Source organism: Rhinolophus sinicus, linkage group LG05 (assembly GCF_036562045.2).
Source record: "Rhinolophus sinicus isolate RSC01 linkage group LG05, ASM3656204v1, whole genome shotgun sequence".
Classification (NCBI taxonomy): Eukaryota; Metazoa; Chordata; class Mammalia; order Chiroptera; family Rhinolophidae; genus Rhinolophus; species Rhinolophus sinicus.
This window is the reverse complement of record NC_133755.1, coordinates 17,786,537-17,803,436: the sequence shown is the minus strand read 5'-3', so window position 1 is coordinate 17,803,436 and position 16,900 is coordinate 17,786,537. Positions and strand designations below refer to the sequence as shown.

General features: G+C 48.4%; 2 protein-coding genes across 2 annotated transcripts; one reads left to right on the top strand and one right to left on the bottom strand.

The window, feature by feature from the left end:
* Positions 1–24: 24 nt before the first annotated feature.
* UCN (urocortin) lies at positions 25–958 on the top strand. The gene is made up of 2 exons (XM_019735297.2): positions 25–140; positions 404–958. The coding sequence occupies exon 2, from the start codon at positions 417–419 to the stop codon at positions 798–800; it is 384 nt and encodes a 127-aa protein (XP_019590856.2). The 5' UTR covers positions 25–140; positions 404–416; the 3' UTR covers positions 801–958.
* Positions 959–1,334: 376 nt separating this feature from the next.
* TRIM54 (tripartite motif containing 54) lies at positions 1,335–16,026 on the bottom strand. Its single transcript, XM_019735291.2, has 9 exons — positions 15,513–16,026; positions 5,662–5,834; positions 4,997–5,168; positions 3,432–3,527; positions 2,517–2,750; positions 2,248–2,270; positions 2,013–2,137; positions 1,794–1,886; positions 1,335–1,480 (listed from the first exon to the last, which is right to left on the bottom strand). The coding sequence occupies exons 1-9, from the start codon at positions 15,678–15,680 to the stop codon at positions 1,470–1,472; spliced, it is 1,095 nt and encodes a 364-aa protein (XP_019590850.2). The 5' UTR covers positions 15,681–16,026; the 3' UTR covers positions 1,335–1,469.
* Between the last annotated feature and the right edge of the window lie 874 nt (positions 16,027–16,900).

Genomic DNA, 16,900 nt, shown 5'->3' with positions numbered 1-16,900 from the left:
TCAGTCGGAGCTGTCCTGGAGCTATATAAGGCTGGCGGCGGTCCCGGGACAGACCCCGTGTTTCCCAAGGCGTCCTCAGCCCGCCCCGAGGGACAGAGACGACCTCCCTCCTGCCCTGTGCAGACGCTCTCTGGCAACCTGTGAGTGGCTCGGAGCGCCCGCCCGACTCGCTCAACACCAGGACTCCGCTCACCCGCCGGGACCCGCTAATAGGGAGGGAGGGAGGGAAGGCGGAAAGGGTGGCACAGGACTGGGCAACGGCAGGGACTGCAGGGAAGGTTGTGGGCACAGCGCGGCAGCTACAGGGGACCGGCGGGGACGCTGGATGTGCGCGGGAAGGGGAGTGGCGCCACCTGCGACTGTTTCAAGCGCACCTCACCCTGCGCTGCTCCTGTGTGTCCAGGGCTGGTGGCACCATGAGACTGGCGGGACGTGCGGCGTTGCTGGCGGCGCTGCTGCTCCTGGCACATCTGCGCCCGGGGACCAGCCAGTGGAGCCCGGAGCAGGAGGCGGCGACCGGGGTCCAGGACCCGAGTCTGCGCTGGAGTCCCGGAGTGCGGAACCAAGGCGGGGGGGCCCGCGCGCTCCTCTTGCTGCTGGCGGAGCGTTTCCCGCGCCGCGCGGGGCCAGGCCGATGGGGATCTGTGACCACAGGAGAGCGGCCGCGACGGGACGACCCTCCACTGTCCATTGACCTCACCTTCCACCTCCTGCGGACCCTGCTGGAGATGGCACGGACGCAGAGCCAGCGCGAGCGCGCAGAGCAGAACCGCATCATATTCGACTCGGTGGGCAAGTGATCGGCGGGGCCTGGGGCGCGGAAAACCTCGACCCCACCCCCAACCCGGAGCTGGGACCTGCGCAACTGGAACTGACCCAGTCCCGCGGGGCTAGAGCTGCCCAGGGATACCCTGAGCACGCTCTGCATTACTAGTTTTTAATAAAAGTGCTGGAGAGCCTTTGGTCTCTGTTGTGGGGGCGCGGGGAACCTTCCACAGCAGGGTGGGAACCCCTAGGAATGTGGGGCCTCCCAGGCCGGTGGGAGGGAACCAGTGCTACAGGAGGAGCACCCTGGCGAGTGGCTGTCAGCCAGGGTCCTGTGTCCCTATCATCCCCAAGTCCCCCGGAACTCAAGTCCTGATGCTGCCGCACCACCCCGTACTCTTTGCCTTTGGCACTGGCTCAGGAATCCAAGCCTAATATCAAGGAGGATCCCAATAGGGGTTCCATTCACTTCCGCCTCCCAGCTGGTCCCAGATCCGGAGAAGGGCGGACTGGTGACAGGGTCGCCTCAGAAGCTGAGACACACAGTGAGCAGTAAAAGGATCTGCGGGTCGGGATGCATGAGCCCTTTATTGAGCCCTCCCCCGCGGCGGGGCGCCGAGCTGGGGGCGCGGTGGTCTCTGCGCAGATCCTCCACTACCCGAGCGCCAGGCTCCCAGAGCTCGAAGTCCCCCACAGGGGGAGGGTCAGTGCAGGCCTGTCCCCAGGAAAAAAAGCGCGGTGGGCGGGCGCTCCAAGGAAACAAGGCAACTCCGAAACCCAGCTCACCCCCTTTCCCCAGCCACGTGGGTTTCTCCTCTACTTCCCCACCCACCCTGCTTGCCCAAAGCCCGGGAGGAATGGCTGACGGGACAGAAAGGGTCCTTTTGCACCCACGCTAGGGGGCGCTCCGCTCCTGCAGGGGGTTGGGAAGCATTTGAAAGCAGGCTCTGCAAGGGAGCCCTGGTCCCGCAGGGAGGGCGCTCACCCGAGGACCAGTCAGGCTGCGATGGCCCTCGCAATACACTCACCTTCCGGCCCATCCAGCCGCTCTTCCTCTGGCCCTGCGTTGCATTCCTCCCCGTCCATCGCCATGTCCTCATCCTCTTCCTCCCCGCAAGCTCCTGGGCCCAAGGAAGACCCCCGTGAGGTAGAGTCTCCTGCTGGTTGGGCGCCATGCCCTAACCCGCCCCCACCCGGAGGGTCCTGATGCCCAGTCCCGGCGGCCTCTCCCTTCCTGGCTCCCTCACCTGGCTGGAAGTCTATGGTCCTCAGCATTTCTGCCACGTGCTCCACGCTCACGGTGAATTGCTCCATGCTTTCATAGCCTGGCTCTGGCCGTCCTGCCAGCTCCACTTTCGACATTGTCCCGACCCTGCAGCGGTGGCAACGGCTCATCTGGAAACGCCCCAGCACCCTCACTCCCCTCTCATGGCCGTGAAGCCCCGCAGCCCCTTCCTTTCCCCCCTCGCTCCGCCTACTCACTTATTGATCAGCTCCTTGGCCTGCTGTAGGGAAGAAAGGTGGGGGAGAGTAAGCACCGTGCCAACCTCTGGCAAAGTCTCATTTCTGATGCCCACCACAATCCTGCTGGGTAGGCAGGGAGGCTTGTCCCAATTCTTTAAGGAAAAACTGGACTCAGAAGAGGTGACTTGCCCAAGGCCATGGAGGCAAGTAAGTGTCAGAGATAAGACTTGAACCCAGATCTGTAGGTGCCAAGGTCCCCAGTCTAGCCACCCTCTGCCAGGGCCTACCTGCAGGTAGAGCGCCATCTGCGGCTCCTCCATGGACTGGATGGCTGACTCCACCAGCTTAGAGGAGGACTCCAGGTGGTCTCCGTACTGGCGGATGAGGCCCCTGACGCGCTGCAGCTTCACCTCCTGCTCCCGAGCCAGCGCCTGCAGCAGCTCACTCTTCCTTTCCTCCAGCACTGCGCACAGGGTCTCAAACCTCTGGTTCAGCAACTGCTTTTGCCTCCGGCCGTTGTCCTGAAAAAGGAGCAACGTGGATGAGACCTCATAGCTGAGAGAGCACCCAGCCACTTGCCCCACTCCCCACTTACTGGAAGTCACAGAAAGCCAGGAAGAAGAAAAGTGACCTGTCAGTTACAGCACAAATTAGTGGCGGAGTCAGAGCCAAGGGCTGCTGATTCCCAAATCTTTTCAGAAATAATAACAGCATGAGAGTTTTTGAGATATAATTGACATATAACATCATACTAGTTTCACGTGTACAATGTAATGATTCAAGATTTGTATATATTGTGAAATGATCACCACAATATGTCTAGTTAACATCTGTCACCGTACATAGTTACTTTTTTTTTTCATGTGATGAGAACTTTTAAGATCTACTCTCTTAGTAACACAGTGTTTTAAAATAGCCTTATGAGAGATGTTTATGTCTCTGGCCCTGGTTTTTATTTGTATTGTCCCATTTAGTTCTCAAAAAGATCAAGTGAGGTAGGCACCGTATCATTCTCATTATCACTATTTCACACCATTAAAAACAAACCAAACCAAAGCACAACGAACTTAAGTAACTGAACCAAAGTCACGGAGCTAGTGAGGGGCGGAGCTGAGAGTCACAGCCTGGCTAAACCCATCCCATTACTTGTGACCCACCTCCAAGAGCCCAGAAACCTTCCTTCCCTCCCATCCTAGGCTTACCTCGATGGTCTGGCACACCTCCTCCATCTGTGTGATCACGGCTTGCACACGGTCATTGCCTGCCACCAGCATCGCGATGCCGTCACTGAGCTCGCTCTGCCACACATACCAGACAGCGCTTAGGGCTGGAGGACCTGGTCTAGAACTGCACCCCTCCCATCCCAGCCGGGGCTGCCTAGGAAAGAACTGCCCCCTTCACCCCACCGTCAGGACATCTGCAGGGAAGCTATTTCCAAGATCTAGAGGGCTTGGCATCCAAGAAGTGCGGAAACACATGATAGATTCTGGAAGGAAGTCAGGAGAGGAAGGCCTCCACCACCAACTGAGAAAGGAAGAGACATTCACCAAAGAGACAAGTGCCAGGCGCTGGGCTCGATGCTTTATCTGGACATTTATGCCTTCCATCGATTCTGAAAAATTCTTCATGATTATCTGTTAGGACAATATTGCCTCTTCTCCATTCTCTTTATTTTCTTGTTCTGTGACTCTGATTAGATATATGTTAGACCTTCTCACTCTCAACCTTCTCATCTCCCAGTGCAGTATTCTAGGCAATTTTTTCTCAGTCCTCTCTTCCCACTCACTAATTCTCTCTTCAGAGAATTCTTGCATTTAATTCATCCTTTGACTGTTTAATTTCAACAATTCTATTTTCACTTGTAAAAACTCTATTTGGTTTTTTGTCAAATCTGAATTTTTGATAGTCTATTATTATTTGTTTTTCAATTTCCTCTTTTCGTGAGAGCATTTTATTCACAGTGACTTTCTATTCTTTAATAATTCCAATACCCGAATTCCTCAGGAATCAAAATCTAAAATTTCTGTTTCTGCTGACTTCACTAATGGAGTACATTTCTTTGTGTCTCTTCAGTTGTGAGCTAATCTTTTGTTGTTCTTAATCTAAGGAAAACCCAAGGGTTTAAACAGGGTTTTTACCTCCAGACAGAATTTGCATTTGCTTGTGCCGAAAGCTAGGTGGCGCAACTGACCTCTTTAGTGCCTGGGATTCCAATTTAACCTGGGATTCATAGTTCATTGCAGGTCTACCACTTTTAGGGGTTTGGAGGCATAATCTCATCTCTCTAGCTCAGTAATACTGCCAGCATTTACCCTCTGGGAAATGCCACTTATTCTGTGCTTACCGCTCAGGGTTCTGTCCTCAGCTCACTTCTCCCAAGTCTTCTCCCCACCCCGCCCCACCCCCACTTGGAGATTTCCTTTACTTTCTATGTGTCCACCAATATAATTTTTAAATTACGTATTATATAGAATCTAGTTGTGTGATAGTGAAAAGGCCTTGAGAGTATCCAGTCCACCATACTAAAGTCTCTGCTTGCATCCATTATCTCATTTTATCCTACAACGCTCACATGTAGGCATTTTCATCCCCATTTGACAAGTGAGGAAAGAGGGCCAGAGAGGTCAAGTGACTTACACAAGGTCACGCATAGAACCGGGATTTTAGCCCTGATCTGCCTGCCTTTAAAACCAAGTGAAGAGGCTGGAATTAGAGGCCCTGGCCTATGCCCCCCGCCCACATGCCTGCTCCCGCCCCTGCTTGATACCTTTTGGCGTTTGTAAATGGTAGGCAGTGGGGCCACCTCACAGTCTTTGTGGGCACCAAAGACCTTGCAGAGAGAGCAGGTGGGCACTTCACAGCTCAGGCAGTAGATGTTGATCTTTTCCTCTTCGTGTTCCTCGCACATGAGGTGCTGCTCAGCCTTGGAGTGCAGTGGCCTGAAGGGGAGTGGGCAGAGGGGAAGGAGGGTCAGGAGCCAGGCCAGGGGGCGGTGGGTCCTGAGAGGGTGAGGCCCCATGAACACTTTCTCCTCAGCCTCTACCAACCATCACCACCTTCTCTGCCCCTGCAGCTGGTGCCGTGGCTGGGCAGGTGGGTGACTTCCACGGTGCTCTTCATTCGAGAAATGGAAAGAGCTAAGGAGTAGAGGAGGTTTAGATCTGAGAATAGTCTGTTCCAGGAGGCAGGGAAGTTCCACGGGGCAGGAAGTAATGGAGGGTTGGCAAGGATCTTGCTAGTGGACTGCCAGCCCCTCCCCAGATGGAGACAGTGAAAGTGAAGCACTGACCAGGAATCAGTGACCACTAAGCTGGGCGACCTGGGACAAGCCCCTCCCCTTCTTTGGGTCCACTTCTCTCATCTGGCCCTGATGGGTTCCCAGGCTGTGATCCAGGTGCTGCCCTGTAGAGACAAAAGGCCCGGACAGCTCACCGGGAAGACTCCTGCTTGTAAATGTCTATAATGTTCTCCACCAGCAGGTTTCGCTGCAGGCCGTAGACACCATGTCGGTCCAGGACAACCTCATGCCTGCAAGATGGGCAGCGGAAACGGCCTCCGGAAGACACAGTGGTGGAGCCCCGGGATTGCCACAGAGGGTTCGAGGCCTGCAGAGACAGGTAGCGTGAGAGAACAGGTACTGTGAGGCATGAGGACACTGGGAGGCAGAGGGGAAAGTAATGGGAGCTGGGAGAAGGAGAATGGTGGCGGAGGTGGCATCGGCTCTTTTCTATGGCTGGGCCCTCCTCTGAGAGCAGATCAGGGTGGGTGGCCATGGATATCTTATTTCCAACCTTCATTTCCTTATTCAGTCTACTTCCTTGAGTGTCTCTGAATCCAGAGCCTAGCCTTGGTCAAGGCCTAGTCAGGATGGGATCTCCCCAAAGGGACCCAACTTGGAGCTGTGGGGTAACATTAACCTCGGCAGGAAGACTCAGGTAGGAAATGGACTCTGAGCGATGCAGCCAGTGTCCTCCAGCCTGGGGCTCTCACGGGCCACTTCTGGGGGAGATTCTCTTCAGCCCTGGGCAGGGGCACAAGCAGACACAGTGCTGAACAATGGGGCAAACGAGCCACATCGTGCTGGGTAATTCTGGGAAATCACTCCAGGGACTGAGCATCAGGAGTCCCGGCTGCCCCTGACACAGTTCTGCTATGTAAATTTGGGCAAACATTCAATCTCTGTAAAATTAAGGACTAAAATGGATTATTCATTATAATGCTAGGCTCTGAGGATGAGACATGAACAAATGCAGCCCTGCCCTAAGGACAAGCAAACCCACAACGACAAGCAAACCCACAACGACATCGAGAAGGAGCAAGCCCAGAAGGAGGATTTACCAGAGGGGCTCACCACTTCCTCCCACTTACCCCTCTTAGAGAACTTGCTTCATCCCATCCTCTAGAGAGAGCCCCACCCCAGGCCACAGCTTTATTGGCTCAGAGTTAAGGAGGTGATTGCCTGACCCAAGCAGGACAAATCCAACTTTCTCTCTAGGAACGTGGAACTGAGACATAGAACCTGAGGTGGCTAGACCATGTGCTGCTTTGGAAATGAATAAAACCTGTGGAGTTGAGCTAAGAGCTGACATTGTGGCCACCCAAAGTCTCCTTCAAGTGGAAGCAGAAAGTGTGAGGGGTCAGAAACTATGAACAGAGAAGGCTGGTCTGCAGAGAAAAGAATCAATTGTGGAGAGCAGCTGGCATGAAATACTGGTAGAGGCTGCTTGTTGTTCCTTGATATTCACTTCTTCTTAAATAGCAGAGCCCCTGAGATTTTAGCAAGACACATGGAATAAAGGCCACGAGTTCAAATCTCCCTTCCAACTGGGTGTGGCTAGGGAACTGTGTTCTGGCCAATGGGAGGTGGATAGAAATGTTTTGTGCCATTTCTAGCAAGTGTACAGGTCCTCAAATAACGTTGATGAGCTGTCACAGGAACTTAACTTGTTCATATCGATTAGCTACAGTAAAATTGGTTTCGGTATACGTCATTTCACTTAAAGTTACAGAACCTATCGAGGATGTTAAGTGAAGACTACTATATCTTCAATGGGAGGGGCATGGCCTATTCCTCTTCTCTCCTTCCTGCTGACTGGAATGAAGATGGAATGGCTCAAGTTAAGCAGCCATCTCGAGCCAGGAGGTAGCCACATGTTGAGAATGGCCACAAGATAAAAAGAGTGAGTCTCTGATGAGGCCATCCTGGACTGTCCACCCATACTTTCACTTGAGAGAAAAAAACAAGTTTTTATCATCTTTAAGCCATTGTTATTTTGGGTTTTCTGTCACTTGCAGCAGAAACTAATCCAAACTGGCTGGAAGACCGTGCCCTGCTAGAGAGTAATGGAGAGAGTAGTCACCTGTGACTTTGTATATTTAAATGTATTTCCTGTAATTGGGTTCCATGAAATTCTCCAAATCCTGATGTTATACATCAACTGGAAGCACCCCTGTATGTGTGCAGCAGCACCCTATTAACACCTAGAGGGCATCCAAGGCCAGAGTCTTGGTCGATCCTTTCTTTGGTAGCAAGAGATGTAGGCAAGGCAGGAAATGTGGCCCTGTTGTGAAGTGGACAGCCTATCTTGGGGGGAGTGACTGGCATGTCACAAAGATCACATTTGGGAGGGGGGATTTCTTGAGACTTATAAGAAGATAACATTTTAGCCCATCATAAAGCTGGAACAAATTTGTTTGAGATTATTGATAAAAGTGAACTGGCATCTGAAGATGATTAACCATAGAGCTGGGAGGACTATGGGAGGAGCTGGGCCCCTTGTTAACTCTCTAGTCCTGACTTCCTGTTAAACTTTGTGGTAACTTCCAGGGGAGTTCAAATAAATATGTATTTATTCAAATAAATATAGAGGCCATCTTGGGAATACTCTTTTTTTGCATGTGTGTGCCTGAATGGAGCTCCGGCCTGAGGTGTTCACACATTGCTGGAGTGGTCTCGTTTCTTTTTCTTTTCCCGAATAAACTGTTCTTTCGGTAGATTTTCTGGGGAGTTATTTTGGGCAGTCGACATTATCCAGGACTGTGTTGGTGTATCTCTCTTTCTCAGTCACTAGAATTATATGAATATTGTTGACTTGAGTTTAGGGTGGGTTAAAGTGTAAGATCACTGGGCTTTTGTTTGCTTAATACAATTACCTTTCAATATTTAGAATCCAAGTGAGTAAGGAGGTGTTGGGAGAACTCTAAGCCTGCAAGCTCCTTCTGGGATCTCGCTTCTCTTTGATGTGCTGGTGGCAAGCCTACAAAGGCACTCAGTAAATGTTTGAATGGGAGGAAAGGGCATCTTCTAAAGCCTTAGCCCAGAGCAAAGACAAACTCAAGGGTAGTCTCTCTCTATCTCCCTCCCTCACTGGACCCTTCCTCTACACTCATTATTTAACATTTGACACATGTTTTGAGGGCCCATTATATATCAAGCACTGTGGGCTTTCCAGACATTATTGAAATGAATCCTCAAGAATTTCTTGTACAGATGGTGGAGGAAATAAATAAACATTTACCCTCTCACTTAGACTACAAGAAATATAATGACAGTTGGCTAACATCTATTGAGCATTTATGCCAGGCTTTGCTCTAAGTTCTTTTATTTATGTTAACTCATTTAATCCTCATATCAACTCTATGAAGTAGGTACTATTAGCCCCATTTCAAAGATAGGAAATTGTAGCCCAGACAACTTCAATAAATTGCATATTGTCATCGGCTAATAGATGACAGGGCCTGTATTTTAACTCAGGCACTCTGGCTCCAGAGTCCATTCTAGTAATCAATAGACTACATTGTCAGCTACAACATTCGTCTCTCTCAGTCTCAGGTAAAACAGATTTTAGTAAAAGTCATGAAGGACCAGAAACAACAGCCTAAAATTCAACTGTGGATTGAAGTTATGTGAGCAGAGATAAACAAAAGGCGAGCCTGTGTGCGTGGAGACCTCAACTGCAAACAGCATGTCTTGCTTGTCTATGAAAAGGAGAGGGACTAGCTCAAATCTCAGGGGACCTCCTCCCATGGATCTATGCATGAGCACAGGGTGGATATTTCATCAGATTCTGTGTGAAAAATATTCTGGAGCAGCAGAACCAAATTGAGACACTCAACTGCTTACTAATCCAGGTCATACCTCTCTGTTCACCAAAGAAGCCAAAGAACTAAACAGAGATTGCAAACCAGTGATAACACCCAGCTAGCCAGTTTACATTTAAGATAACATTGAAAGAAAGCCAAGGTAAATGGAAGGTCAAGTAAGGAACTCACTTTCAGCACCAGATAAAACTACCTCTATTCAAACAGGAGTGATAAGCAGAAGGGATCCAACAGGAGATGCAAGCCAACAAAATACAAAAAGGCTAGAAAAAAGAGAGCATGACAAGCAATGGACAGATGTAGAATACTCTTTGGAAGACAAATTGCTCCAAGAAATAATACAACTTCAATCTAACTTTTTTTTTTAAGAAAACAAAGGAAACAGTCTCTTTGATTAAAGAAGAGATATAAATGATTAAAACTGGAGAAAAAAGTGAGCTGGCAGAATTAAGGAAAGAAATCGAGTAAAATATATTATCAACACAGAAGCAAAGTTCACATTTGACACAGTTGGAAGTAGAATCTATACTGATAAAAGTCACATCGATTGTAGTAGAAAATAACAGATAAAAGTTATCAGAAGAACATGCTACAATATGGACCAAGCTTAAAGACATATGCTAAGTGAAATAAGCCAGATACAAAAGAACAAATATGTAATCATATGTATTATATTTTATGCATTTAAAAACACTGTTCTTAACACACACACACACACACACACACACACACACAAAGTCCATAGGTACCACAAACTGACAAATGGGTCCATGGCACACAAAGAGATTACTTCCTTCCCTGATTGTAAGTCCCCAGATAGTCTCAGCACAAATAGGAATTTTATAAGGTATAAATGGCAACCTCCTTACATCTCCATAGCTGATAGTTTCACATTGGGCTAAAGAGCTCTTAGCTAATATTCAGTGAGCAAAATTCCAGTTTTTGCTTCTGCTTATCTATTTCAAAATTAAGAAATAACTGATGGGTTTTATCATACATATAAATGTCTGTGTTCTTTCCTTTAATCTCACATTGTAAGATTGTGTAAACAAGAGAGCCAGCCCCATAAAGTATAATTTCATGTGCCAACGATGTGATGTGTAGATGACATTCCATCACTCTCTGAAACAAAACACCTAGATTTATGTCCCTACTCTATCTCATTGTTGGTGTGACTGTAACCTGTTTCCTGTGTTCTCCCTATAAAATAGCAACAATGTCTATTCTCTCTAACTCAGATGGAATCATGTATGTGAAGTTTCTTTATAAATTATAAAGCACTGCTCAAAGGTTTGTTAACTAATCTAGACCTTAAAAATATCTGACCACACAGAAACACAGGACATGAAATAACTGTTCTTTCTTCATTGTGAAGGATAAAATGGAATGGAATAAATACATGGAATTTAATTCTACGCTATGTTCAAGGCTTTTAGGTAGCATACATGCCATGAGCTGTCTCTCTTTTCATTCCTTCATAACATTCTGTAGCACCTAATAGAAATGTTCCATCTAGAAAGATATTCTGTGAATGCAGTTATTCTATCAAATCTACATTTATCTCAGAATGTTTTCCCTCTTCTCTGGCTATCCAGAGCAATGCTGATTTGGGATATTGGCCAGGATGCAAGGGTGAGAGGAGTGTTGGAAGCTATCTCCCCTGAACTGATGGCCTGGCCAAAGATGAAGAGGACCATGCAGGTCCTCCGAGCCAGACCCTCAGAATATACTAGAGAAACCATGGGAAAATGGTGGGCAGAAGACCAAACATTTGGAGAATAGTTTAAGAGCCTTAGAAGAATCCAGGTGTTGGCAATAGCTAAATTGTGGGTGGGAGAGTGATTTTGAGTGGAGGGCTAGCTCTGCCTGACAAAATCTAGCAAACAGCCTGGCACAATGGGTACGTGAAAGGAGGCTGGCTAAAGGAAGGACTGATAAGCTGAACAACGAGTCAAATTAAGATACTAGCAACAGAATGGAAAGCCCTTAAGAAATGGAAATCCATAATAATATTTCTTGAATTTGTGAAATCAGATTGCTAGAATTACAAGGATGTTCAAGATCAGTGTAAAACATGCTTTTAATGTGTGTGTGTGTGTGTGTGTGTGTGTGTGTGTGTGTGTGTGTCAGAGGCTTGAAGGGGTGAAATAGCCTGAGTTACATCATACGGCAAATTAAGGAAGAAACTGGTGTGAGGAGAACCCAGGAATGCTAATTCTCAGTCTAGGTTTTCATCCCCCACTAAACCAAATTTCTTACCTAAAGTCAGTAAGAACCCTAACCCTGTTTCAAGGTTAGTGCAATTAACAAAATTTCAATGAATCAATTTCTTGGAAAGACGACCTTCCCAAGGTTGGGCTAGGGAGGGCCTGGTGCCCTCAGCAGCAGGTGGAAGTGGTCGAGGAGGTGGGCTGTGTAGGATTTTCACTGGCAGGTCTGTACTTGATGACAACAGATCCTAACAATGAACTATACAGAACTGGAATTCAGGTGGAGGGAGACAGAGGTCATCTCTTTCCCAGACTGACCTGTATTATTGAAGAAGCCCCTTTCTTGCTATTCCCATCTCTGTAAATCTCGCCCTAAATGGACATCCTCCAGAAAAGCTGTTCCTGAACAATCTTCTTACAAGGCCTTCTGGTTGTGTGTTAAATGACAACAGGTTGCAGCTCATAACCAAGTGCCCACAGTGAAGTGGGGGCAAGTATAAAAATAAACGGAAGGCTTGCTTTGGGAGTGAATAGAGTTTACAAATACAGAAACACATGGAAACATGTTTGTGTCAAATTATCACACAAACAGCTTTCTTCTAATCAAAATGATTGGTATCTGAGTGGGTGCAGTGTGGGGAAAGAGGGAAGGAGAAATTAAAGAGGGTTAATATGGTGTTTTGGTGTTTTGTTCAGTTTAAACTCAGAATGAGAAAGAGAGAGAGAGAGGGAGAGAGAGAGACATTATAGCTTTAAAGAAATCATGTTAAATTGTGATGGCAACTATGTAAAAAGATGTATGCAGGACAAAGGCTTGAAAGTAATATGCAAACATGGAAATAATTGTGTTGGGGCGGTAGAATTATGGATGACTTCCCAAACCCTTAATACTGTCCAACATTTTCAATTACATGTTTTAACTTCTCAAATTTTGCTTCCTGGTGCTCTAGTTTACCTGATGTCATAAAAATCACAATTCCCCAAAATTGTTGTTTGTCCATCACAGCAGTTCTTAGGACAGAAAAACACTGGACACCATCTGTGGAGACAGAGTCCCAGAGAGTAGTTTCCAGGCTCTCGGCCTCACGTGGAAGGGTGCTGGCTTGGGTAGTAGCTGGTCATCAGCTGTGACTAGTTGGTCATCAGCTGTTACTGGTTAGCCATTAGCCACTGATACAACTGCCGTGGCTAAACTAGCAAGCGCGGATTGTAGATTGTGGATTGTGGATTGTGGATTGCAGAGAGGCGGATTGCAGTTAGCAAGTGAGGTTGGTTGGCAGGCAGAGAAGTAAGTGGACGGCGGGTTGCGGATCGTGTGGCTCCTGCTTCCTGTGTCTCTCCTGGCTGCCAGCGAGAATATAGTGGTATGAGTCCCCTATCTGTGGCTCCGTTGGTGTTCCTTTTTGGCCTCACCATATCCTGCATTCTCTTGTGGGGGAGCAGGACCAGAGACCCCGCATGACACCCTGCATGACACCATCTAAATGTTTTAGAGGACTGATTAAATAGACTGTGGTCCAGTCATAACAATGGAACACTACCCAGCCATTGACAAAGGAAAACACAGATCTGAATGTGGATATGGAACAACTGCCAAGAAAGAGTAAGTGAACAAAGGCAGGTGTAGGATAATGAGTCTAGTTTAAATGCATGTGTACACACACACACACACACACACACACACACACACATGCTTATCCATGGAAAATTTCTGGAAGGCTACCCAAGAAAGTTGGTAATGGCTACCTCCATCTGGAGAACGGAATTGAGCACGTGAGGTGAAGATTCACTTTTCATGATATAAACTTCTATACTGTTTGGAAAAAAGTGTGTGTGTGTGTGTGTGTGTGTGTGTGTGTAATATAATATACTGGTATCACTTGTATAAGTCCTGTTAAGTTTCTAGGTGATGGTCTAAGGGTATTCTTGCTAAGTGGTTTGAAGATAGAGGAACCAAAAGTCCTATTCTTGTCCCCAAACTTAGAAAACAGACAATCTGATTATGTCTAGAGTTGTCAAAATGTGGAGGCAATGTGTGAAAAAACTAAATATGCTCATCTTTCAGAAGGAGATCGACTGAAATGTATATACATAAGTACAGCTAAAGAACTAGGTCAGCCTCCCACCAGGCCAGCCCAAATAAAGCAGCAAGGAAATGAGCTGTTCACTCTTCTCTCCTTGGAGGGCCCAGGGGTGCTCTGTACTTGAAAAGATCCGCAGAACCATCCCAAAGCCCTGGGACTCATGCTGGCTCCCAAACATTCTGCACAGGGTTTGACCCAAAGCCTCGCCAGGTCTCTCAGGCTCCAGGTCAATATTCCACAGCATCAAGGACCCAAAGTAAGTATGCCTGAGTGCAGAGGGCTGGCCTGAACAAGGGAAGTCACTTAAACATCTTCTAGCCTCCTGTCCTTGGGTCCCTCTGCCCGGCGATACTGTGTGCCTTTCACTTTAATATTCTGTTGTTTTATAAGACACATTACCTTCTTTTTCAAAACTTCTCTTTGCTTTCCCACATTTCAGGCTCTAATGAAAGGATGTCTCACTACAAATTCCTGAGATGTGATGACACAGTCTTTTTGCCATTCCGTCCCAGGCATCTCAGCCTGATGTTCAGAGAGTGTCTTAGACCAAGGGAGACACCAAGATGGTGGGCAAAGCATAGGCGCTCATACATGACTTGATGCCCAGGGTGAGCCAGCGTAACAGTCATTCTAGGCCCCCAGAGAGGCAAAATCACTGGCTCTGAGATATTCTGGAGCCAAATATTCTCGTAGTGGAATAGGAGTTGGGAATGGGTCTCGATGGGAAGATGGCAGGAAAGACTAGGGGCTGGGTACTTAGTAAGGATGGCAGAGGGCCGGCAGACAAAAGGTGGGTCCCAGGCATGGCTGAGGGGTGGCCTGACAATGAGCCCATTGCTTCTCCCCAAACATGCTGCCCCCAAGTACTTAAAAAGAAGCATTTTCTTGGTTAAGTTAAAAATCACTTGTGTTCAACACATTTCCTCCTAATTTCTGATACAGATGAAGAAATGAAGGTTCACGATGTTCCTTATAGCAGCCATGCCTCCTGAGCCAGCCAGCTCTGATCTATTCAGGGTTTTTACTTTATTTGCAAGGGGTGTGTGTGTGTCTTTTCCCCTTACTCTCACTGAAGTTTGTCCCATTTTGTAGATTACTAGAACCTACACCTGTGGCACAGGGCAAGCAAGAAAGCCCATTTATAAACCATTCTGGCTTATGCTGCTTTTCTTTATGAAACCAGTAGCTAAAATGATATCTATGAATTTGATTAGTTCTGCTTTGCCCCGTGACCACATGTCAACCCAAACTGGTTGCACTTCTGGGACATAAAATTTCTTCTCTGCTTAAGCGACCTCAATTCTTTTTAACCCCAGGCCCCTTTATTGACTAGTCTGGAGTGGGGCACAGGTGTGAAGTTTAGTTGGGGAGGATTCCCAGTCTCCTACCCACTGTCTAATTCTGCCCCCAAAAGATGGATGCCCTGAGCTTTGCCTTAGATACAGATAGTTTCACTGTCATCATGGACCTTTCTCACCGGGTTTATTTTTTAATGTTTCATTATCTCAATGCTATTTTCTCCAGATTTTCTATAATGTTCTCAAAATCGGAAACTCCGAACAGGAATGTGCTCTAGCAGACTGTTACACAGCCTGGGGAGGATCACCTCTCTCCTAGTTTCCAGGGGTCTTCTTTCATCTGTGGCTACCAGCACTCCAGCTGCTGTCCCTGCGCAGGCTGCCCTCTCCAGCCTGCAGAGCAGCTGCTGACTCACGCTTACTTTGGGATCTGCTAAGTCCCCAGCTCTTCTTCTGCCCTTCAGCCAGGACAGCCACCACCCACCTCATAGAGCACTCTGCCCATCACCTGGGAGCTCAGCTCTGACCTGAGGAGAAGTCTCCCACAAGTCTGCACTGCTTCACCTGGCCCTGGCCCTGCCCCAGCCTACCTGGAAGACGTCGTTGGCACACTTGCGGCACAGGTTGTGCTGGCAGGGCAGGATCACCACAGGCTTGGAGAACATCTCCAGGCAGATGGGGCAGATGAGCTGCTTCTCCAGGTTGTCCATGCTGTGTGCATCCCCGAGCAGCGGCTTGAAACCCACTGTGAAGTTCATCCCCTCAGCGATCGTGCCTACCCTGGCCTTGGCTCTGGTCCTGGCCTTCCCTCACTGCCTCGGAACCCTTCCTCTTTTACTTTACACAGTCTGTGGATTCTTGTGTTCCCTTTTGTTGCTCACTCTTGAAATAGCTCTGCTATCTCTCCTGTCCCTTCCTCTGACAATTCGCCTTGTCCTTAGGCAGCCACTTTCAGACACTTCTTGTCTCTCTCTTCTTTGCTCTATACCCCAGCCAGGCACATGCAGCTTTCTCGATCCCTCACTCCCTGCGTGATTCTGTCCCTGGAAATTTCTCCCTTTGTTCCCCAAACGACTAGTGTTCACTCTATGGGCAGCACTGTTTGTTCCTCACTCCCCAGAGAGCAGATTAATTTTAACGTGGGGGTGGGGAACAAGGGGCATCTGTGTGACATTCCAACTCCCAATTTAGCTCATGTAAGGCGAGCCACAGCTGTCACCGAGTGAGTGACCCTGACTCACTCAGGAATGGGTGACTCTCTTGAGCAAGAGCAGGGGTGAGCTTGACTGCTCGTGGTGAAAGGTGGGCCAGCAAAGGTATTGGGCTCTCACTCGCTCTCTCACTCAGAAGGCTCCTGTGCCTTCCTGATCCCCATCATCTGGCTCGGGCCCTTCTTCCAGGGCAGTGGCACAGAGTCACACGGCATACATGGCTCAAGGTGGAAGGACAGATCTTGCCAGACCTACAGACAGTCATCGAAAATTTCTGCCTCCAAGGATTAGCCAGTGGCCCTCTTTCTCCGAACCCCGTGGTTCAGTACAGGAGCACCAGCAACGAGAGAGAGAGAGGCTCTGGTCCAACACTTCTGGTCCACTTTTGTTCTCACCCAGAACTTTCTTAGATCACCCAAGGAAAAGAAGCTCAGAATGCTAGAGCTGGCAGTTGTGCCCCAGACGACCTCATGAGCATGGCCCTGAGAAAGTGTGGGACTCTGGTCCATAAACACATCACTGGAGCCACTCCAAGGACTTTAGATTTGTCAGGAAGTTGAGAGAAGCTGAGCTGGGCAGAAAGAACCTGAGTACCAGGGACCTATTTTGAGCACCGGGGGAATTGGTCTCCAGGGAAATTTGAGGGCACTGACATAAGCAGGAGGCTCCGGACAGCCTCGGCCCCGAGTCCACAGTTGTCCTGGATTCCCGCTCTCCCAGGCAGACTGGGCTCAGACGGGAGCTCTCCTCTATCTTTTTCTCCTACA